The sequence below is a fragment of the Oryctolagus cuniculus genome, chromosome 11, assembly GCF_051225735.1.
Source record: "Oryctolagus cuniculus isolate XC-2025 breed Fujian yellow rabbit chromosome 11, ASM5122573v1, whole genome shotgun sequence".
In the NCBI taxonomy this organism is placed as follows: domain Eukaryota; kingdom Metazoa; phylum Chordata; class Mammalia; order Lagomorpha; family Leporidae; genus Oryctolagus; species Oryctolagus cuniculus.
In genome coordinates, this window is record NC_142877.1 from 101746046 (window position 1) to 101770350 (window position 24305).

At 47.1% G+C, this 24305-nt stretch overlaps 1 protein-coding gene across 25 annotated transcripts in view; it reads right to left on the reverse strand.

Annotated features, from left to right (window-relative positions):
* Nucleotides 1–403: 403 nt before the first annotated feature.
* Nucleotides 404–24305, reverse strand: part of ANKS1B (ankyrin repeat and sterile alpha motif domain containing 1B) — a 1209513-nt gene continuing 1185611 nt past the window's right edge. For 17 of the 25 annotated variants that reach the window (XM_089308835.1, XM_089308834.1, XM_089308833.1 and 14 more), the window contains 3 exons: nucleotides 23370–23507; nucleotides 6621–6788; nucleotides 404–2266 (listed from right to left, as the gene is read on the reverse strand). In XM_089308835.1, coding sequence (XP_089164961.1) covers nucleotides 2156–2266; nucleotides 6621–6788; nucleotides 23370–23507 — 417 coding nt within the window. In that variant the 3' untranslated portion in view covers nucleotides 404–2155. Of the gene's footprint in view, nucleotides 2283–6620; nucleotides 6789–23369; nucleotides 23508–24305 lie in introns of all 25 variants that reach the window. The other 8 variants (XM_089308838.1, XM_089308831.1, XM_089308843.1 and 5 more) reach the window with 2 other exon arrangements.

The following is a 24305-nucleotide window of genomic DNA, read 5'->3' on the forward strand; positions in this document are numbered from 1 at the left end:
GCGGGTTCTATCTGTGGCCCCTGCCGCTCGCCTGACAGCTGGCACACTGCTGTAGGACAAGGAAAGGACTGGCTGTGTAACGTTTTTCCAAACACGCATGCTGTATCATCCTCCAAAAGTGATCCAGTTTGGTTGTCATTTCTCTTTTCCAAAGTTCTAGTTTGGCAGTTCCTCCTTTACAACCTCCTTTGATCTGTAAACAAAGGTAATGGGGACTTTCGGCTGAAATTCAAACTTCAGAGTATCTTTCTAAGAGACTGGTTGGACTTGGAAATGAGTACATTTTCTCAACGATTTTGCTAATTGTGAAAATCCCTTTCACTGTGGATACTGAGAAGGCCAGAGCTTTGGTTCTGCTCTGTGTGGAATGGGGACGTGCTCATAGAACGATGCCAAGCACCGGTGGCTACAACTTCGGTTTTATTTTGTGTGCTTTTTTATAGGATATAAATAATGACAAAATTACAAAATTTATAACTGGAAGCCCAAGCTTATTTACACATATGCTTCTGCTTCAGCAAAGCTGCTATTGACTTTGCTCCTATACAGTCTCCTTTTGGTACCATATTTTAGTGTTATTTTCCTCTCCATTTACTACATACATATCAACAGTGAATAGGCAAAATATATACAAGGAACTGTTCAGTTCAAGTAATTTAATATTGTATTAAAATTTTCCAACACTGAACTAAAACCATATACATTTGTCAGTTTGAAATAAAATTTAGTTATTTTCCTCCAAAACTCACCAACTGATGAATGTAACTGATAATCTCAGGTTTAAAATAATATTGGTTAATAAAAAAACATTAAGACAATTCCACAATTTATCAATATCGCTATAATGAATTTCAAAATGATTCACAATGTGATTGGTTAGAACAATATACATTAAAATGTTATTTTTCTCTATAATGATATTGGTATTGTTTATATAATTTGATTCTACATAAATATACATTATGGTATCATACAAATACTCCACAGAGACATTAAAAAAATTAAAATACCTTAAAGAAATGTAAGTAAATTTTATTTAATCAAATAGTAAGCAAACATCTTTTTTTGTTTGTTTCAAGAAAAATTTTATTACTTTGGAATTTCTTTTTTTTTTTTGTATTTGTTTTTTTCTAGAAAAAAAATTTTTGCAATAGAATTTTATTAACACCTTTCTCAAGCAAGGTTTCCATGACAGAAATCTTGACAGCAGGAGCCCTAGATTATTTTTTGAACATGTTCTTTAAAACACTGAAGATTTAAAAAACCATCCTGGCAGCTACGGCTGCGTCAGCACTTCCGGTTCCAGGCCAGTCTGCCTGCCCGCTTCTCCTGCTCTGGTGGCGTCACCAGGATTTGCCACACCCGAGCCTGTCCGCTTGGTTGTAGCAGTAGAAATTTAGTTATTTGAACTGAAACCAGAAACATCCCTCACAACTAACTAGTTTTCTTATCAATGCATTAATGATACATTCTTTTAATAAAAATATGTAATACAAGACACATTTTTCTGTGCATAATAAATTCCTCTGTTTTAAATCATTCTTAAATCTTGACTCAATCATTAGATTTAAAGGTTCTCTTTATCTGACATAGTTGATTACATATAAAAGCCACAAATATAGAAATTGGGAAACGGAATTTCCTGGCAATCATAGGGGGTCGTTTCTGTCGTCATTTGCATTAAACCATAGTCTGTGATGCAATGATTTTACAGATGCTTTATGGGGTAGTTCTGTTCTGATTTTACCTTTCAAGCTGCTGACAGTGTACGCTAAACTCTCGATTAGTATTCTTTTAGGCAGTATTAGAGATCCCCTTAACTTTTTTTTTAAAGGTATTATCCCCAAATCAAAGCAAGTATTGGGGTGGAGTCTCTGGAAATACCTCGGGAGGTGGCGAGGAGGGGAGCCCGGCGCCAGGGAACCCATCTCAACTCCCACCTCTCCAGGGTGGCGGCCGGAGAGTCTTGGTTGCGTTTTCCGTCACTGGTGCAGAAAGAACTTCCCCAGGAATGGCCAGCGGCCTTTCGCCCATGACAAGGCCACACTGGCAGAGCAGTCTTCCTCCCGGGCAGGGTGGAAACGGAGGCGAGGGAGAGCCTGCTCCGGGACGGCTTGGTGAGCAAGGCACCGCGAGGACGGGAGCACGGTGAGTATCAGAAAATCGTGGTTTCATACTTGGTATTAATTCCCCTCTTGGCTTCTTGCCCTGGCTCCACAATCCACGGCAGATTGGCCAGAGTCTTTTGCTCAGACGGGTCGATCTGCTTGAAAACAGAAAGGCTAATTCCTGTTATCTGGTAGTTGGAACCACTGGGACCCTTGTGAACTCCCACCCACCCAGGCCCCATGCAGAAGGCTCCCTCTGATAGGTTCCTTAGCACACATCATGGCATATGTTTTAAAAATTCATTTAGGGGCTGGTGCTGTGGCATAGTGGGGTAAGCCTCCACCTGGGGTACCAGCATCCCGTATGGGTGCCTGTTTGAGTCCCAGCTGCTCCACTTCTGATCCAGTTCCCTGCTAATGTGCCTGGGAAAGCAGTGGAAGATGGCCCAAATGCTTGGGCTCCTGCATCCTCATGGGAGACCCAGAAGAAATTCCTGGCTTCGGATTGGCCCAGCTCTGGCCATTGCAGCCATCTGGGGAACGAACCAGTGGATGGAAGATCTCTGTCTCTCCCACTGTCCGTAACCCTGCCTTTCAAATAAATAGATAAATTCTTAAAGAATTTATTTAAGTGGAAGACATAGAGCTTCCATCCACTGGTTCATTCCCCAAATGCCACAACAGCCAGAGCAGGTCCAAGCCAAAGCCAGGAGATGGGCACTCAATCCACGTCTCCCAGAGGGATGGCAGGGACCCAAGTACCTGAGCCATCACCTGCTGCCCCCCCCCACCGTGACATTAGCAGGAAGCTGGATTGAAAGCAGGGCTGGGACTTGAACCGAGCACTCCCACTCAGGATGTGAGCATCTTAAGCAGTGGCTTAACAGCTATGCTAAACCCTTGCTGTGTAAGGCACTGGAAGGGTGACTGTGAATGAGACACAGCCCTTGCCCTGTAGGGCCCAGAAAGACCACACCAGGAAGCCAAGCCCTGCCATGCTGTAGCTGTCACCCCCAGTGTTTCCATCACAGCTGGAACAGAGTCCTAACTCGGCCCTGCCGCCTGCCCTCTTGGCTGCGGTATGCCAGTTTCCCTGCTGTTCCCTGCACCCTGGCCCATTCCTAGGGACTCTGCCCACATCACTGGCTCTGATTCCAGCTCTTCTCCAGGTACCCACCCGCATGCTTATGCCCCAATGCCATTCAAGCCCCAGCTCCAACACCACCTCCTCTCCTAGAAGCCTTACTTTTTACCCCATATAAAACGGTCCCTTGGCTTTCCTGCCTTCTGCTTTCACTTCATTCTTCATGATGCCTGGCACCATGTACATTGTATCTGTTCATCTTCCACTGCAGTGGACACTCATGAAGGTGGCCTTTGTCTATTTTGGTCCCTGTTGTTTCCCCCAGAACTTAGAAAAGCTCCTGGCAACCTAGTAACTCACAGCCACGGACTGAGTACTGTTGAATAAACATTATTAAAAGGATGCGGGGATGTTTAAATGGAACGGAAGAATCAGCAAGTGTCAGCTTGGGAAAGCAGGAGGAGGGCATGGAGGGAGCTGGCACAGCAACTCTGGGGTGCCCGAGGGAAGGGAAGTGCCCATGCTGGGGCTCGTGTCGGTTCCCAGAAGGGGAGACAGTTGAGAGTGAAGGGGCCTATCAGGCGGTCTTGAACCTAACCCCACTGTGTTCTAAAATGCCTTAGTCTTCATGCATACAAGGTCATCAGCTACTGCCGGGGCAAGGGTTGAGTTCTGCCAGAGGGCTGGGGCCGGACCTTCCCCACACTGCTCGCTTCATCCTGTGCTGTTGCCATGTCAGGCTGCCTGCTCTGCACAGGGACACAGAGGTCAGGGGTGGAGCGGAGGCCCCCCTCACTCCTCTTGCCCTGTGAGCTCTGGGGTCCATGCCGTGGGCTGCTTTCTTCCATGTTCTGACTGTGTCTCTCTAAGGGTGTTATTTCTTTTTTTTTTTTTAACTTTTATTTAATGAATATAAATTTCCAAAGTACGATTTATGGATTACAATGGCTTCCCCCACATACCGTCCCTCCCACCCACTACCCTCCCCTTTCCCACTCCCTCTCCCCTTCCATTCACATCAAGATTCATTTTCGATTATCTTAATATACAGAAGATCAGCTTAGTATACATTAAGTAAGGATTTCAACAGTTTGCTCTCACACAGAAACATAAAGTGAAAAATAATAGATGATTTTTTTTTAAATGAAGATGAAATCAGATCAGACCTATTGTCATGTTTAATCCCAGTGAGAGTCAAGTTGGGGATTGATAATTTCTTCTTTTTTTTTTTTTTACAGAAGATCAGTTTAGTATACATTAAGTAAAGATTTCAACAGTTTGTACCCCCATAGAAACACAAAGTGAAATATACTGTTTGAATACTCATTATAGCATTAAGTCTCAATGTACAGCACATTAAGGACAGAGATCCTACATGAGGAGTAAGTGCACAGTGACTCCTGTTGTTGACTTTACCAATTGACACTCCTGTCTATGGCATCAGTAGTCTCCCTATGCTCCAGTCATGAGTTTCCAAGGCTATGGAAGCCCTCTGAGTTCTCTGATTCTTATCTTGTTTAGACAAGGTCATAGTCAAAGTGGAGGTTCACTCCTCCCTTCAGAGAAAGGTACCTCCTTCTTTGAAGACCTGTTCTTTCCACTGGGATCTCACTCGCAGAGATCTTTTTGCCAGAGTGTCTTGGCTTTCCATGCCTGAAATACTCTCATGGGCTTTTCAGCCAGCTCCGAATGCCTTTAGGGCTGATTCTGAGGCCAGAGTGCTATTTAGGACATCCGCCATTCTATGAGTCTGCTGAGTATCTCACTTCCCATGTTGGATCACTCTCCCCTTTATTTATTCCATCGGTTAGTGTTAGCAGGTACTAGACTTGTTTATGTGCTCCCTTTGACTCTTAGTCCTTTCATTATGATCAATTGTGAACTGAAATTGATCACTTGGAATAGTGAGATGGCATTGGTACATGCCACCTTGATGGGATTGAATTGGAATCCCCTGGTATGTTTTTAACTCTACCATTTGGGGCAAGTCAGCTTGAGCATGTCCCAAATTATACATCTCTTCTAAGGGTGTTATTTCTTAATAAATGGAATTTGGATGCCAGTTGAATGGGATGGATCTTGAGGCTGGTAAAGAACACCAGTGTTATTTATTGTCCGTTTTCCTATATCCCAGCGAAGGTGTCTAGAACATTCTGTAAGCCCTATGGCAACCAACCCTTTATGCTTTTCTGGAAGAAGTCTATGGAGGTCAGAGGCAAGCCACAAGCAGGCATCTGCTGTGAACAGATCTATCCAGCCCACAAAAGAATGAATATAGTAGTCTGACAGGTAACCCCCACAACATTCTGAAGATTCTTGCCTAATCATTCTTAAAGCTGAATGTGTTAAACCCATCCACAGGTTCTCATTTCTTTATCTACAGACATTCACTGAGCACCTGTGATGGGTCTGGTCTGAGATCTCAGTGTACAAGAGACTGACGAGCAAGTAAGTGACAAGATAACACATCTCCATTAATAAATGCTAGGTGGTTACAAGCAGGTGACATGCTTAAGTGTGACTGGGTGTCAGGAATACCCTCCCCATGCAGTCAAGTTGACAAGATAGGGTCAAGTCCTGCAGAAGTCAGGGCAGGAGACTCCAGGTGGCTGGAGCAGGTGGCACTAAGGCCTCAGCTCAGAGGGAGCCTGGTATATTCTAGGAGAGGGAGGGCCTGTGCTCCCAAGAGAAGCGTGGTGGGAAGTTAGGTTCAAGGTGTCTGGGCCCAGCGGGTGCTGTGGTCTGACATCTGTGTGTGGAGGGAGTCAGGAGTGCACAGAGGAGGCTGGGTGGGAGGAAGTAGCCTAGACTAGCACAGCGCCAGGGGCGGCAGAAGGGACACTTGTTTTAGGGCAGAGTGGGTGGACGTGACTTGCTCGTGGGCTGGATCTAGAGGTGGGGTGGGGGATTCTTGGTACACGCCTCACAGTGAACAGCTGTGCCCTTTACTGAGCTTGGGAATATATGGAGGAAGAGGCTACTGAGGGCAGGGTAAGCTCCCTGTTCTGGACATACGGAGTTTCAGGTATCTGCTAAATTCAACATGGACTGGAGTTCTGGGGTTCCAGGGAGAGCACCGGGAGCTGGGGGGTACTGGGTAGAGGTTCTGCCCCCTTGGCGATGGCAACTGAAGCCTCAGGGCACTGCACTGGAGCCTTCCTGGGCCTTCAGGTCAGATTCACTAGGAATGGCAGTGGCAGCACCTGGCACCCCTCTTGGTCCCTGCAGGTGACAGAGGAGTGGACTTTTCCCTGAAGCCTCCCAGTTCGTAGACTTGCTCCCTAAGATTTTGCAGGAACCTGAGACAGTACTGACACCTGCCAGGAGGAGGCCAAGAGGAAGGAGGAGGCAGGGGAGACCCTGGAGTCTAAGTGGTACCCACACCCAGCACCCCTACCCCTTCCCTCCCATCTGAGGTTTCTACTTACCACCGACTTGCGAATGCTGACGCGGGGCTTGGGGATGGGCTTGGAGGGTTTGTTTTCAAAGCTTTCTGGAAGTGTGGAGGAATGGCCTCCTTTTCTTGCTTGTAGTGCTAGCTGGTAAGCGACTTCAAATGCCTGTCCAAGTGTCAGGATGATTTCATAAGCTAAATTCTGCAAGAAGAATGAGAACGTCTTTACTACGGGCATTCTGCAAGTCAGAACTGGTAGTATGTGAGAGGAATACCACGGGAGGTGGACCAGCCGGGGCCTTGAACTCCTCCACCCAAGGTAGCAGTGATTCGGTGGGTGTCTATGAGGAACAGGACACTCCAAGACCAGCTGAGGGTCTGCCTGAGGCGCTGGTTGCTGGCACAGCATACCTGCCGACAGCCATGAACCTCCTGGGGACGAGGGCCCACACACAGCCCGCTGGCCCCGGAAGCCTGCTCTGTGCAGATCTGCCTTGTGCTCCCAGGGCTGTGGACTGGAAGGGGTTACCGGTGGCATTTCAGTGCAGTCCTTGGAGCCTGCCCTGCCTGCCAGGACATCCCACACACACCATGGGAGGTGTGCCTGACAAGCCTGGGTCTTTTTACCTCAAACATCTGGGATTCAGTGAACATCTATGAAACACAATCAAAATCTAATTTAAGCTGAGGGGAGAGGCATTAGTCATGCTTGTGGAGTCTCACAGTCAGGGCGGCGCGCATGCAAACAGGGCTCAGACAGAGCCAATTATCTGGCTCTTTCTGGAGGCTTCTGCTCTCCCTGTGGGTCCACTCTCTATTTTATCATCAAATCAGCAACAGACAGGAGGCTGTAGGCCAGAGCGCCTTGCCACGTAGCACCTGGAGAAAAGATCTTTTCTCTGGCCCTTCTCACAAGGTTTTCTTCTCCTCTCTTCTCCAGAGAGGTTGGATCTTCCATTTCTGCCTCCAAGAACGGCTCCCGTCTCCACTTACTGGGGACGCAGGGTCTTTCTGCACTGGGACTTCATGAGGTCACAGTGTATCCTGGAAGTGACCCATGCTGGCCACAGAGGATGTTCTCAGGTCACTGCACCAGCCAGGAGCAGCACAGTCTGTCACCAGTCTGCATTCTAGAGCCTGTCCCTGGTACATTTAGTCTTGGTTTGCTCAAGGACACAGAAATGGCCCGTTCTGGGGGCTGGCCTTGTGGTGCAGCAGGTTAAGCCACTGCTTGTGATGCCAGCCTCTCATATCAGAGTGCTGGTTTGAGTCCTGACTGCTCTGCCTCCGATCCAGCTCCCTAAGTGGAAAGGCAGCAGATAATGGCCCAAGTGCGTGTGCCCATGCAGGAGACCAGGATGGAGCTCCTGGCTTCTGCCTCACCCAGACCTGACTGTGTAGCCATTTGGGGAGTGAACCAGCAAGTGGAAGATCTTTCTTTCTCTTTGTAGCCCTGGCTTTTTTTTTTTTTTTTTTAAGATTTACTTATTTATTTGAAAGGAATATTTATAGAGGGGCAGAAAGAGGGGTCTTTCATCCACTGCTTCACTCCCCAAATGGCCACACGGCTGGAGCTGGGCTGATCTGTAGCTGGGAGCCAGGAGCCTCCTCCAGGTCTCCCACCTAGGTGCAGAGGCCCAAGGACTTGGGCCATCTTCTGCTGCTTTCCCAGGCACATTAGCAGGGAGCTGGATCAGAAGTGGAGTGGCAGGGACTTGAACCGGTGCCCATATGGGATGCTGGCACTGCAGGTGGCAGCTTTACCTGCTACTCGACAGCATCGGCCCCTGTAGAGCTGCCTTTCACATCCATCAATTGATCAATCTTTAAAAGAAAAAAAAAAAACAGTGCTTCTGCTTCTGTGGACATTGCAAACACGCCTTCCTCATGCCTAAGCATGTGGGAGTCAAGTCCCTGGTTTCTGGGCAGAAGTGTCTGAGACAGGTGTCACAGGACGAGGATGGACAGGGAGATGCACGATGTCCTTCCAAGGAGGCCCGGGAGTTCTGGACTGGTCAGGTTTCAGATCGATGCCAGGTCCATGGTAACTGCCTTAGTGGGGAACACTCTCTGAGCTCGAGGGTTGGTTTGACGGAGGATGCTCCTGCTCCCTTTGGGCTCCCTGTTAGGAAACGATGGCCTGGGAGGCAGACAGCTGCTTGTTGGAGACCCTGCCCCGTGCACAGCAAGCAGAGCACTTCCTGGCCATGAGCACCGAGCCTGTGTTTGCCTCGCAGAATGAGTCAGGCGGTAAATTAGTAACACATCAACAAATGATAGCGGAGGAGGCCGAGAGACAGCTCTGACCGTCCCTGCGCGAGGAGGCCGAGCCTCTCCACTGCCTACACGCAGCACAGCACTCACTTTGCTTCGGCTCTGCTGCTCCGGGCTTGCATGGGTCCCTCGGGAAGGTGGGTGGGGGTCCCGACCTCTGTGGGCTCAGAATGAGGTCGAGGGCTCTTGATCCCGCTCCCCACTACTGCAGAAGAGGGCGAATGGCCACCTGTTAGGGACATGCAGCAGACACCCCGTGCTCTGGGCTGGCACTGGACTGGTGGAAAAGTGATACAGGGATTCCTTAATACGCAGCTTCAGACGCTGGAACAGTGAGGCTCCCTGAGTGTGAATTTCTTTATCAATCTAAAAACAAGTTCCTGAACGTGAGATCTCCTTAAAGCTCCGGTGTTTTCAAATAAAAGTCAGAGATGCTCACTTGAGCAAGTGAGACTTTTCACATGACTATTACGGGGAGCCGAAAGCTTTTGAAAGGTAACAGGAGACAAGTTCTGCCCTCTCATTTTTAATTAGTTCCGTATTAGAAAACTGCTCAAAGTCGACACACAGGCAGCCTTGGGAACTAAGATTTCCTGCCAAACGGCCTCCCCTGGTTTGGCCTGCATTCTCTTTGACGTCTAATTTGGTTTTATTTTTGACTGCTTTACAGTGTTCTTTTGTGATTCCATATGGAAAGGGCATTGGGCATTGTTCCCTCCCTCTCTGCTGAAGCCTTTGTGTCTGAAGTGTCAACCTGCAAGTCAGGGAGGGCCCCTGGGCACGGAGGCACGCCTACCCTGTTACCTTCCCAGCATCCCAGGGCTGCTGCGGGGACGAGGCACTCATTGATGGAGCCTGAGGACACACGTTTGGATGGAGGAGAAGCCCTGTGTGCACGGCCATTTCTCCTGCCTCTCTAAAGAGCAGCCCCACGACTTAAAACGGGAGGAGAGTTCTTATGAGAGCAAAGAGCTCTACTGGGACAAGGCTGCCAATAACAGCGAAATGTAAGTCATTTACATATTAATAACAATATTACATGTATTAATGTTAACATAAAGACTGTAAATACAGACTGTGAGGAGTCTGGACCTCTGGAGACACTGCCTTGGGAGAATCAGTCCTGGTGGAGAGGTCTGGCCACGCGGAGATCACCAGACTATGAAGCTGTCTGAGCCTGGCATGGTGAGAGGCCCCAGGTAGGGAGTGAAGGAGCCTTCTGGACCTGGGAGCTCTGGGCAGATGGCCCCAGGGGTTCTCAAGCCGGGAACAGCACTGCCGTACCCAGCCTCACCCCGGACTCTGAGTTAGGAGTGTAATGAAATGGAGGCTGTTGTGTGCCCTATGTTTTGGGACAGTTTGTCTCCCGGCACATGACTGGAGCACCCTGGGCCAGCAGTGTGAGCGAGAGGAGCAGTACTGAGCACGCAGGAACATTCCTAGCCCCGGCCCTTGCGTGGGGAAGCAGATGACTGTGACCCACGCTGGTGACAGGGTCACATCTGCCAGCTGCAGCCACAGAGCTGGAGCATCCCTTCGAGTCGGCACAGTCATGCTTCAGCTCCAGTGACTGCTTCCCTGAGCATGAAGTCAACCTTGGCTAGCTGTGCGCTCATTCCTCACACCTCTCAAGTGCCGTAACCCAGACCCTGTCTTGGCTCCTGCCTCGGTAGCGTGCTGGTCTTCTGTAAGTACTTCCTACCTTCCCGAGCCAACCAATGAAAGACAGCACACATGTGTGTATCTGTGAGCATGGGGAGGGTGATTACCCTGATCAGTGATGACACTGATTTGCAGTGGGGATTAAAAATCCTTTTTAATATCACATTACTGGATGGTCCTGAGAATCACGACTAATAGCTAGCCTAATGTCAATACTGGCCAACATTTATAATCTCTGTGCAGTATACTATGCTAAGTGCTCTATGTGAACTATCCCATTTAATCTCAATTGCACCTCTATTAGGTAGGTCTAGTCTTACTTATTCTCTCATATGAAAAAAAGGAGTAAATACGTGCAATCACGTAACTTTCTAATGAAGCCAACACCTAGCTGGGCTGGGATTTGAACCCAGATGTTGTGATGGGTCCCCTTCCCTTCTCTTTGCCAGGCACTGAGATCTGTGGACCAAGCCTCAGTAGAGGAACCTGAAGAGGCAAGCTTCCGGAGCAGGAGGGCTAGCCGGATTTGCCATGGGCTCCTCTGTGCCCGGCCTGTGGTGTGGGGACGAGCTCATCGAGTGACACAGGGTTGTGAGAGCATCTGTCAAGTCTCTTGTTCTTTCCAATGGAGGCTCATGAAGAGGCCAAGAGGTGTCCCCCATTGTCCCCTGTATGCCAGTCACTGAGGGTAACCTACCCAGCACACTGCTCCATCGGGTATTAGACTGCATCAGAGTGTGGGCCTCCTGTCCCCTAGGAAGAGTTCAGGCCACTCAGGTTATCATACCGACCTGGCACATCATCAGGGCTTTTCCATTCGTGGTTTGGAAATCTTTCAGGCTCAATGGCGTATATGCAAGAATATTCAGTATAGTGTATAACATTTTCATTAATGGGGACTTACGTATACTACGTAGTTCCATGCAGTGGAATTCTAGGCAGCTATTTAAGTGAACATTTGGAGACTATTTACCCCATGCCCCGTTCTACGCAGGATTTAAGGCAGCTGACATGGATAGGTAGGATATGTGAGAACACACAGATACACAGCTGAATCAGGACAACACAGACTAAACGGAAGGCGTACACCAGGGGGAAAGTTACAGCATCAATATGCAGACCAGAGAGTTCTCTATTGTTTTTAGGGCTGAGCCTGAGTTTCCTGGAGGTCAAGGCAAAAAGGGAAATAGGATAATTATATGCTGCTTATTTCCTTGCAGGAGAAGTATGCTTTTTCCTCTCAGAAAACAAAGCCTCAGAGACACTGACATCTGAAAGTTTTGTCCTGGGTCTCACTAGAGATACTGTGTACGAGTCTCTTCTCCACACTGTAAGTCTCTAGAACACGAGATGGTTTCCTAGAGGGTCCCTCAATGAAAGTGCAGGGCAGGCATTACTGGTAGCCTCTGGGAAACACTGAAGGCAGACAGCCCAGGGGCATCCCATATGGGCTCACTGAGGCCGGGTCTGGGTTTGGATCTTGGCTCTGCCACTTTCTAGCTATGTGAACTCGGCCAAGTTAATCAGTCTCCCTTTCTTGCTCTCCAAGGTGGCTCCGAGCCCCGTTCCTGGGATGCGGGAAGCGACACCTCGTGTGAGTTGCTGTGTTGCTGCTCCTACAGCCTTCTCACCATTATCCCTGGACATGGAACATGGTGAAGAATCGACTTCCTACTGTCCCCTTCCATTTCCATCGAGCTCCTGGAAGCTGATCTCTTCTTGCAGCCTGACGAGGCTGGCTCCCTGTGCCAGCTTGGGTCCCTATGTGCTCAGCTCTCTGGACTTGGAGTAGAGAGGTTTTGAGGTTTCAGGTTAGAGGAAGAGCTGCTATTTTCAAATTCAAATGAGCAGATGTTATTGCTCCAGGGCTTACTTTCTTCAACCATTACTGCCAGTGTGGTTGACAAGGTAGGCCCAATGCAGCCCCAAGTCTCCCCGTCATCTGGTGCATGTTTTTTTTTTTTTTTTTTTTGGACAGGCAGAGTGGACAAGGAGAGAGAGATACAGAGAGAAAGGTCTTTCTTTTGCCATTGGTTCACCCTCCAATGGCCGCTGCGGCCGGCGCACCGCGCCTATCCGAAGGCAGGAGCCAGGTGCTTCCTCCTGGTCTCCCATGGGGTGCAGGGCCCAAGGACTTGGGCCATCCTCCACTGCACTCCTGGTCCACAGCAGAGAGCTGGCCTGGAAGAGGGGCAACCGGGACAGAATCTGGCGCCCCGACCGGGACTAGAACCCGGTGTGGTGACGCCGCTAGGCGGAGGATTAGCCTAGTGAGCCGCGGTGCTGGCCTGGTGCATGTGGTCTTAGGGAAGTGAGTGAGAGGGGAGGAGACAGCCCAGGGGAGGTGGCCCTCTGAGCCCAGGCTGTGAGACTGTGCTTCACAGTGGGCCTTCTGACCTCTCCAGCAACGCTGCATTATGGACACAAAAGCCCCATTTTCTACTGCTAGAATTGAAGCATCAGAAACCTACAGGCCCAGACTTGGCTGTTCTTTGGCCTCCAGGGGTCAGCAGAGGTTCATTATGTTGTGAAGAAGGCATAGATCTGGACACATTCAAGGAAAGCACTGAGTTTGCACAGAGCCCAGTGTGGAGAAGCCAGTGTTGGTGAGCAGAGGCCATAGGCAAAGCCTTCCATCACCCACCACTGCCCCGAAGGGACAGCCCTGAGAAGCTAGTCTGGCCCAGGGAACCCCTTGTCCCTTCCACCTGACAGTCCAGGATTCTGATTGGAAGCTGTTGTCTTTTACTCAACTACACATTCATCTTTGCGATTCATGCACAGTTGAAGCCAGGTGAAAGGGCAGCCCATTGCCCAGAGGCCTGACTGCAGGGGTCAGCAGTCCACCTGCTAGTGCTTCAGGAGGCAGTGCCTAAGAAAGAGGCTGGCTTAGCTATTCTAATTGGCCAAGCAGTTGTCTGTTATAAAACAACTCATTTTCTTTGTAAGATATCCTTTGCCCTTCTCCCACCTTTGCACGAATGACTCTCAGCCTAGAAGACAAACCTGAGGCATCGATTCCTTGAAGAGCCGTCTCTGAATTCCTTTCCTGTCTGTGTCTCCCCAGGCTCAGTAAGGTGGTCATAGCTCTACTGACTCTCGTGGCTTTTGTCCAGATTTTCTCTTTATAGGTCTGACTCCCCGGATGGCTGAGCTCCTGGCAGGTGCTAGTCTCATCTGGTTTTGCATGAATCTGGCTCAGAATATATGAAGTATCGCTTGTTACGTTAAGCTTGTTAGATGAATTGCAGCAAGGAAGTCGCCTCAGAGGTACCTGAGATAAGGGGCCTTGCATCGTAAGGATAAGGTAAGGGTGAGTGTCCATGGCCAGGGCCGATTCCTCCATTCTGCCTTCTCTCTCAGTGAAGCAAAGGTGAGCAGGGTTTTAGAGGAAAGTGTTTCTCTCTCTCTTTTTTTTTTTTTTTTGACAGGCAGAGTAGAAAGTGAGAGAGAGAGACAGAGAGAAAGGTCTTCCTTTTGCCGTTGGTTCACCCTCCAATGGCCGCCGCGCTGCAGCCGGCGCACTGTGCTGATCCGATGGCAGGAGCCAGGTACTTATCCTGGTCGCCCATGGGGTCCTTGGGCCATCCTCCACTGCACTCCCTGGCCACAGCAGAGGGCTGGCCTGGAAGAGGGGCAACCGGGACAGAATCCGGCGCCCCGACCGGGACTAGAACCCGGTGTGCCGGTGCCGCTAGGCGGAGGATTAGCCTAGTGAGCCACGGCGCTGGCCAAAGGAAAGTGTTTCTCAATCTAAGTCTTGGATGGGATCTCCAGGGAGAAGGACCCCATTTCTTTGCAGGCTGTACTCTGCTTCTACTTTTTGTTTTTCTAAGACCTGGGGTAAGCCTCATCTACAACTTGCTTCACCCATGTCCTGAGGCAAAGATAGCTTGGAGAACATTCCAGGCATAAGCACAGAATTGACATCTCTTTAGTTCTGCCCATAGTCAGTTCTCTCAAGTAGCAGCCAGAAAGTAATCTTAATAGATTAGAGATGTAAATATTGTCCAACCACAGGTCTTCAGCATTTCAAAATAAATATCAGGAATTCTGCTAACAAGCCTATCTAGGATAGGACTGATATCAACTGTCCAAAATGCACACTGCTTCTTTACGGATAATTTCTGCTAATTCAAAGAGTTATGAAAATATTTTCTTCACACTAAATATAACAGGAGTACTTGTAGAAAAAAATTTTTTTTGACAGGCAGAGTTAGACAGTGAGAGAAAGAGACAGAGAAAAAGGTATTCCTTCCGTTGGTTCACCCTCCAATGGCCGCCGCGGCTGGCGTACTGCAGCCAGCACATCGCGCTGATCCAAAGCCAGGAGCCAGGTGCTTCTCCTGGTTTCCCATGCGGGTGCAGGGCCCAATGACTTGGGCCATCCTCCACTGCACTCCTGGGCCATAGCAGAGAGCTGGCCTGGAAGAGGGGCAACCGGGACAGAATCCAGCGCCCCGACCGGGACTAGAACCCGGTGTGCCGGCGCCGCAGGCGGAGAATTAGCCTATTAAGCTGCGGCACTGGCCGAAAATTTTGAAAATAGTTAAACAGAGAATAAAGAAGAAAAAACAAGTTTCACCTGTAAAATTCCACTGTTGGAGAAACAGCTACTGCTAACATCTTGGTGTATTTTCTTTTTATATTTGTGTCTATACACATACTTTTATATGCTATATGAATATTTATATGTGTGGATTTAAAAACAAAGTTGGAATATTTTATGTGCTGTTTCATAAGTTGCTTTTTTCACCTAATGTTATAGAACTATTTTTGCATGTCATTAAATGTTCTTAAAAACCAGATTTCTAAGGGTGCCAGGAACATTCTGCCACTGTATCTGCCAGGGTGTGAGACTCCATGTCTCACCCAAGTACAGGAAGTCAGGCCTTGCTCATTAAATCATGACTTGCTCTCTTGTAACGTTCCAGGTGCTCCATGGAATGTGGGCCATGGTCACCTCTGTCCTCACAGAACCACAGTTGAAGGCAGTTGCTGGCAGGCTTCTCACACCCACCCCAGAGGGACTGGCCTGCCAAGGCAGAGAGGAAACAGTGTTTATCCTGCTACTTGGTGAGGATTTGTAGAGGGAGTGTGGAGGACAGAGATCTGCCAAATTCCGACTTCTCGATCTGCAAGAATGAAAGCTCCTAGCTGAAGCTGCAGTAAACTTGACCTGCCTTGCTGGACCTTGGAAATGGGCACTCGCCAGTTCAGGCTCTTCTCATTTGCCCTTTGGTGTCCATTTCCTTGACTTAGTAAACACAGCAGAGTCATCGCTTGGCACCTTCAGGGGAGTGGATCCAGGACCCCCACGATACCAGAACTGCAGATGCTCGAGGCCCTCGTATACAACAGCGTAGTATCCCAGCCTTCTGTAGACGTTCCATCATCTCCAGATTACTTGTTATGCATAATACAATGAACATGCTGTGGAAATAGCTTTATACTGTATTGTTTGGGGAATGATGAGAAGGAAAATAAGTCTGTGCATATTTAGTTCAGACAAATCTTTTTCTCAAATATTTTTTTAAAAAGCTTATTTTAATCTACTTGAAAGGCAGAGTAATGGGTAGAGAGCTTCCATCTACTGGTTTATGTCCCAAATGCCTACACAGCACCCAGCAACTTGAAACTCCATCCAAATCTCCAGTGTGGGTGGCAGGGGGCCAAGCACTTGAGACATTCGCTGCTTCTAGGACCATCAGCAGGAAGCTGGTTTGGAAGTGGAGTAGCCAGGACTCAAATAGGTTCTGCAATACCTGTTGCCTGTGCCCCGTGCTGCAGCTTAATCAGCTAAACCACAATGCCCACTCCCTCCAATATTTTTGGTCCACAAGTGGTTGAATCCCCAGATGTGGTTAAACTTTTGGCTACCAGAGGGCTGACTATGAGTATAAATGACTTTTTTTTTTCTTACCACAGATGCCTACCTTATGCCCTGAGATCATCTTTCGAAGTGAGTTGTCACACCTCCAAAGTCACCAAATGTTCACATCCAGCTAAGTGTCCCACGTCTGGGGGATCCTGCCCTGCTGGGTCCTGGCACAGTTCCAGGACAGAATAGGTATGATTTTATTGAAACTATTCATTTCTGTTGCTGCTTCTCCAAGCTGACTGTGAGCTCCTGAAGAGCAGGGATCTGTGCCGACTCCTGGTAGGCCCTCCATAATTGCAGGAATGTGTTTCCTATGGCCTCTGTCTTTTCCCCTCAGATGTGGACCACTGGCAGCAGTAAACTATACGTTGCAAACCCAGTGCTGGGATGCAAATCCTCACCCAGGTCTGACTATGAGGGCACCAGCATTACCATGACACCTACTGCCACTCTCCCTGTGCTTAGCGCTAAGATTTACTGAATACCATGCGCTGGAAACAGGTCCGAGTCACCACATTCAGTCTCTGTAATTCCATAGGAGCTGGGTGCTGTTGTGATCTCCATGTTACAAATAAGGACACTGAGGCTTAAAGGTATTCTTGCCAAACTGTGAAGCTAAGAACAGCCAACTTGGAGTCTGAGACAAGGATGATTCTAAGGGCTGCAACCCTCAACATGATACTTGATTTTCAGTTATTTAGGAGGGGATTATAAAGAATGCAGTTGGTCCTTGGTATCTACGCCTTCTGCACCTGTAGGTTAAACCAACCCAACCGTGGACAGAAAATAATAGAAAAATCATGTTTTCTGAACATGGACAGGCTTTTTTCTTATTACCTTAACAATTCAGCATAACAACTGTGTACATAGCATTTACATTGTATCATGTGTAATCCAGAGATGATTTAAAGTATATAATAGGATGTATGTAGATGCTATACAAATCTTATATCATTTATATGTAAGAACTCAAACATCTACAGAATTTGGTATAGGGGAGGTCCTGAAATCGATCCCACCCACTCTCTGTACCTCCACACCCTGTACTGAGGGATGACTAGATACATAAAAATCCTCAAGCAGTCTACCTGGGAAAAATTTTCAGAATGCCTGTTTTCTAACTTTACAAAAAGATGGGTTCCCTCTAAGGTGCTGGTAACAATCATGAGAAAAAAAGAAAAACTATTAATCTCTGAATACACATTCATCTTTGGCTTTATGGGGGCCTTAGTTAATTCTTGGTGATTCATGCCAGTGGAGAGGAGCTATGGATGAACGAACCCTACCAGTGTGAATTTACTAATTCTTTTTGAGGGGTGATGGTGTGGATGGACCACAGGACCAGGACTGCTACTTTTTTATTCAGTGAGGGCCATTTGCTGCTCTTTGGAGCTCCTGGGTATCTCTAGCAGCTGACTTGCGGATGGAATTCAGCTGGCTGGAGAGGGCTTTCACTCTCAACGTGAAAGACCAGCCAGGGAATGTGTTACAGTTCAATACTAAGCACTCTGTGCTTTAGCATTTTCTTAAATTGACATTTATATTCACAGTAGCACAAATGGTCTGAGGGCCATTTTTAGGTGGAGAAATAGAAGTGGAAACCACCTCCTTCCAGGTACTATATGTAGTTGTAGGATGTCCACTGTCATCAGCGACAACAAACATACTTTTGCATCTCCAAGTTCCCACTTTGTAGAACAACCTTTGCAACATAAGCCATAAATACTTGGCTTCAGGAACCTCAAACTGTTCCATGGCTATCATCTCAGTGTTTAAGAAAGGGCTCAGGAATTTAAATTTCAACAGACTGAGAAAATTGTAGCAGAGCCAAAGTCAGAAGCTGGTGCAGGTCTCGACTCTAGAAGTTTCTTTCTCTTTTGTCTTGGTTTGCTTGGTACTGACTGGTGGCAGGGCACCATGGTGCGCTCACACAGTCCCTGACCACGTTTCCCTGCAGGCTTTCATTTCTCTCCCACTTAGATCCATTCATGGCCCGTAATCAGGCAAGAAAGCACATGGAAGAGGAGGCTCTGTTTCCGACCTGCACTTCCTACCGGCTCCAAGGCCTTCGCTTCTTACGTATGCCTGAGCCTGGTTCGGCTGTACCACATGCCACACACTGAAGATGACACAATTTGGGAGTTGCAAGTAAGAGAAAAATAAGCATGGTTAAAAATACCAAAGACTGCAAATGTGTTCTTCCCAGAGTGAGAATTAGCAAGGGTCTAGCAGCAGAGTCACAGCTTTTAAGTTTTTTTTTTTTTTAATTTTCAACAACTCAAGCTATTGGATGAGGTCCTTCCCTGCTTTTTTTTTTTTTTTTTTTTTTTTTTTTTGACAGGCAGAGTGGACAGTGAGAGAGAGAGACAGAGAGAAAGGTCTTCCTTTGCCGTTGGTTCACCCTCCAATGGCCGCCGCTGCAGCCGGCGCACCGCGCTGATCCTGGCAGGAGCCAGGAGCCAGGTGCTTTTCCTGGTCTCCCATGGGGTGCAGGGCCCAAGCACCTGGGCCATCCTCCACTGCACTCCCTGGCCATAGCAGAGAGCTGGCCTGGAAGAGGGGCAACCGGGACAGAATCCGGCGCCCCAACCGGGACTAGAACCCGGTGTGCCGGCGCCGCAAGGTGGAGGATTAGCCTATTGAGCCACGGCGCCGGCTCCCTTCCCTGCTTTTTAAAGCAAATATTATACTCCCACAGAGACTGCATCAATTTTTTTTTCTGATCTACCTATATCAACTCCACAATGTCAAAAAATTCTTGGAAAAAATGGAATTAAAAGATAAGTTTTATTTTGGTACAAAAATGTTTGAAATGCATACCTAGTTTTTTTTTTGTAATACACATTTCCATGAACTTTTCAAAGGCACCTCAAATTACTGAGAAATCTTGAATGAAGTGAAGAAAATGTAGAAGAGAATAGTATCCAAATTATTTTAGTTATACCTGCTGCTTACCTATAGGGGCCATTCTCCCACTTAATCCCATCTGCGTGGAATTTCCCACCACACATTTGAGAAGAGTGGAGGAGAAGAAAGTTGAATGTGTTTTAACTCTCACAACTCTGAGTCTCAGAACATACCCTTCTTTCCTTCCCACCCTTTCTTCTCCCTCTCTACCCAACAAGGTAGAGTTGGGACATGTCTCGTTATTCAGTGGGTGAGGCGTGTTCCAGGCCTAGCAAGTATAGACATGAATAGAAATCGGCTCTCATGGCAGTGAGAGCATAGATGCTGGAATTCAGAGCAGGCTTGGTTGCCCACCTAGGGGTATGTGCTGGCTTTTTTCTTGACAAGCCTCATTCCGTTTCTGCTCTAGTCCTATTGGCATTTGCCTTTCATCTACAACTGCAAATAACACAAACTGAATTTATAGTAGATTCTAAGTAATAAAAATAGGCTCATAGATCATCAGGTATAATCTTTCCCAAAATGTGTCAGATGCCACCCCTGTGAGATGCTCTCCAAAAGAGGGTCTCAGTGCCAAGTGAACTTGGGAAGTACAGCATACTCCACTCTGCCTCATACCTGTGCCCACTCAAGGCTTAGCACTGTCTCTCTGGTAGGTAAACCATGTTAAACTCATACTCTGGCTTTGAGCCTTCCTTCCCAGACCATAGATTCTGTGTGGGAAAATTCTAACCATTCATAAACTAGAAACTTCCTGAATACCACTGAATTTTCCTGATGACAGCAGCTAAAGATACGTGATGTTAGTACATAAACATACGTGTGGCTCATAAAAAGTCTACAAGGTAAAAGCAGCAGTAACTTTGCAGTTAGAAATATACGTGTACTTGTCTGTACTAGTGAAAAGGTTAAATGTATACTTGGGGTACCAAAAGGTATTCTTTACTTTTCTGCCCTTTGGAGCAGCCCAGGGGACTGACTCACATAAAATGGATTCGGGGCTGGACTGAAACACTGAAGTGCCTTATATAAAACCCATGCTCAAAGAAGCTTTTTTTAGTGCGCGCATAGCTTGTTGCACCTCAAAAGTGCTCAAAGGCTCAGGTCATGGCTGGTGGCCCTTTGTTACTGTCTTTGAAGTCGGACAAACCGTGTTCACCTAGAGGATTAAACTGGTGGATCTGTGTAAGATGAAAATCCTTCGGCGCTGATGTGAGAACCCTAAGCTTGTGGATGTTGATCCTAAAGCAAACATCTGGATGAAAAATAAAAACGGAAGCAATTTCCATATGTTTTCCAAATGTATCAGGGACAAAATACTGATGATAAAACTCAACAACTGTAGTCTAACAATTTTTACCCCTACATTTCACTTCAATCTCCTGGTGTCACATAATACAGCTAACAAACTTAAGGAGGCAGATGCCCTTTAGGTATCGTTTTGGTCTGGGTGTAGAACAATGCTTTTTATCCTCTTACTTAGGAAAATGATGTATTACTACCACGCTTGGGGAAAGGCTGGGATTTATGCTGAAAAGTATCAATATCAATGCTAGTGTTCAATGAAAACACTGCAAAGAGGCAGCAAGGTCTGTGGAGTCAATGCCGCCCTCCTGTTGCTTCTATTTTTATTTTTATTTATTGTTCCTACTTTTTCAGTTATTTTACAATGACAGTGGAACGACTGGGTAGAAAATATATTTCAAGGAAGTCTATTTTGCCCTTTGAGCAGAAGGGTCGGGCTGTCAGTAGTCAACAAGAAAGGGAAGGAACCGACACTCCACATTTAGTATTTATGAGGCAGTCTATATACATTCTGCTTTTTAAATGTGTGAGGTTCAAATCCTTATCTTTGCTTTACAGGTGAGGAAATCAGGACTCAGAGAAGGTTTAAGATCTGGGTGTGAGGAGGCAGTTGGTGTGAGATGTGAAATTTGGTCCTTTTTTTTTTTTTTTTTTTTTTCAGGACACCCCTCTAACTCCTGAAAACCAAAATCAATATGGATGCTGCCAACCTGGCTCTAACTGGAGGTCATTATGTTAAGTGAAAATAAGCCAGACTCAGAAAGACAAATATGGCATGGATTCAGTCATATGGGGAATCAAACAGCTGGTATCGTAGCAGTTGAGTGTAGAATAATGGTTACCAGAAGTTGGCAGAGTAAGAGGAGGAAAGGATGGGGAAGGGTTGATTAATGGGTTTACATAGTTTTAGTTAGGAGGAAAAACTTCTGGTGGTCTACTGCACAGATAATGATATGATAATGTATATTTCCAAAATGTGAAGATTTTGAGTGTTTTCCTTATAGAAATGATAAATGAGGAGATAGGTATGTTTACCCTGATTTGAATGCTACACATGCATTTATGTATCAAAACATCACATGGTACCAAAACTAGATTTAATTTTAAGTGTCTACTAAAAAGATTTGAAAAGTAGTTGCTGTTCTTTGAAAGAATTGTGCCACAAAGTGTTACCCCACTATTGGTGACTGGACTGTCCAAGAGAAATACAAGTTCAAAGACCTCACAAAAGACTGCAGCTGGGGGTTGGTGCATAGGGGATAAGCCACTGCGCACAGCCCCAGCCTCCCATACAGGTGCCAGTGCAAGTCCTGGCTGCTCTACTTCTCCAGCCCCCTGCTTCCTGCACTCACAGAGGGGACCTGGAGGACCTCTCTCTCACTGTAGCACTGCCTTTCAAATAGATAAAATAAATCTTAGAGACCAAAGTGGATGTGGATAGGACCTCATTTGTCTGAATTTCATAAGAATGGCAAGTTAAGGCACCAGAGTCCTAATGCTGCGCATCCTGGTGAGCCTGGAGCAGAATGGCTTCAGTCAGCAGCAGCATCCTGTGCAGAGAGGCAGCCTGAGCTACTCTCAGCAGCCAGGAGGGTTTTGCTTTGCAGGTCTTCCTGTTCCCTCCTACCACTCTCATATGATTCTCCACAGGGCTCCCAAAATAGAATGAATGTTTTTAAAGGCCTGTGAGCAATCTTTCCCATTTTCAATTTTCAAAAACTGAACAGGGTGAGCATGATGCAAAGGTTTTGGGCATGAGCCTGACTGATGCACCCTGGGGTGGTATAAGTTTCGGATTATGGTTGGCCTCAGCCCATGGTATCTATCAGAAACTGGAAAATATTATTTCAAGGGGTCTTCTATGAATGACATTGAACCTGGGCTGGCCTTTCAGAAATATTATACACTGCAATGTCCATTTCAAACCCAGTGAGCAGGGCAAAATAACCATACTAAAGTCGCATTTTCAAATTCTGCTAAATTTATGACTAACCAGCCAAACCCCGGATTTTCCAGTTATTATCTATATGGGTCTGACTGGACTTGTATTCAACAAAAAGAAACTACAAATACCAAATGAGACTAACTTACCTATTATGCCTTAGACATGGCTACTGGAGGACCTGACACAGGTATGGAAGGAACAAGGAGGCTCAAAAATCTGTATCACACTTTGCCACCAGATAAAGAAGGGAATGTCTCAAAGTGAAGCATGTTAGCAGCTGAATAATCAAACATCGAGCAGGCTTGGAGTTCTAAGCTGGAAGGAAGAGTTAAAATACAGGAAAAGCTGATCCTACCAAAATATACTTGGTTTTATGGGTTGAATAAAACTTCACGAGGAAGCTCTAACCTCTAGAATCTCAGGATGTATCAGGTGACTGTTTGCCGATCTGACTGGTGTCCTCATAAGAAGAAATATGGACACAGACATCACCCACAGAGAAAAGACCACAGTGAGAAGGTACCACGTGCAAGCCAGGGAGGTCTCCCAAGAAACCAAACCTGCTGACACCTATGGCCTTGGGCTTCTGGTCTCCAGAACAATAAGAGGGTAACTTCTTGTTGTTTAAGGCACCCACCTCCCCACAGGCTGTGGCATTTTGTTAGGACAGCCCTATCACACTAGTACACTTGATATACCTCAAAACTACATAACCAAGCCAGAAGATTGTTAATTACAAATTGGACTTTTGATAAAACCCAGCCACAATTTGGAGAGCATGTAATCTGCCCCAGAGGGCAGGTACTCACCACATCGAAGGCAGTAAACACGTGACAGTAGTGGTGATTGGACTTCAGATCTTTAGTGATATAAGCAAACGTTGAGAGGTCTTCCGGGTCCTGGGCTGCACAGGAAATGTTACGGATTTCATGCTCAGCAATTATGTTCTGGAAGAAACGACAGAAATGAACGTTGTCGTCTTCCTTTGCAAGTCATCATATTTTAGAGCCAAGAGAAGTAACTGGGAAGCATTCCCTTTTCTTCTCCAAGGCAATCCAGTGCACTCTCTGCAGGCCAATATACATCCGGTCTGGAAGGAATGTTTTCATTTAATTAAAAACATCTCAAGATAGTCACACCCTGGAGCAGCAGTTCTCACCACGTGCTGTCTGGGTGGCAGACACTTTTAAAAAACCAATAATTAAGGATTTTACTGTTTCCATTACCCATGTCCACCTATAGACATGCAGCACCGCCTCCTGCTAGTTCGGTCACTTCGTACACATGGGAGGAACCCTAACCCCAGGTGACTGTCCAAACCCTCGTGCCTGAGTTTGCCCACAGTTCCTATTCCACCAGAGCAAAGGCAAGTACAGAATCAAGCAGGCAGGTGGAAGTCACAACAAGCTGGCTACTAAACATTCCGTGGACACTCAGGCGTAGGGCTAGGGTGAGGGTGCCTCCACAGTGCAATGTTAGGTCTTGGCCGCCTGGCCTGACTCAGTACCCTGTTGCCATAACACCACTTTTCTAACAAGACCCACCATGGATAACGGTGCTGTGGTTACCATCATTCTCTTAGGAGTGAGGAAACTGTTGCTCTGAGAGCTTAAGTGCCTTGCGCAGGGCAGGTGGTGAAACTGGGACTGAAAGTCAGGGTTTCCTGGCTAGAGAACCCGGGGTCTTTCAAACAAACACATTACAGTGCCCCTCATCAAACCCACCTATTCCTTACCAGCGTATCA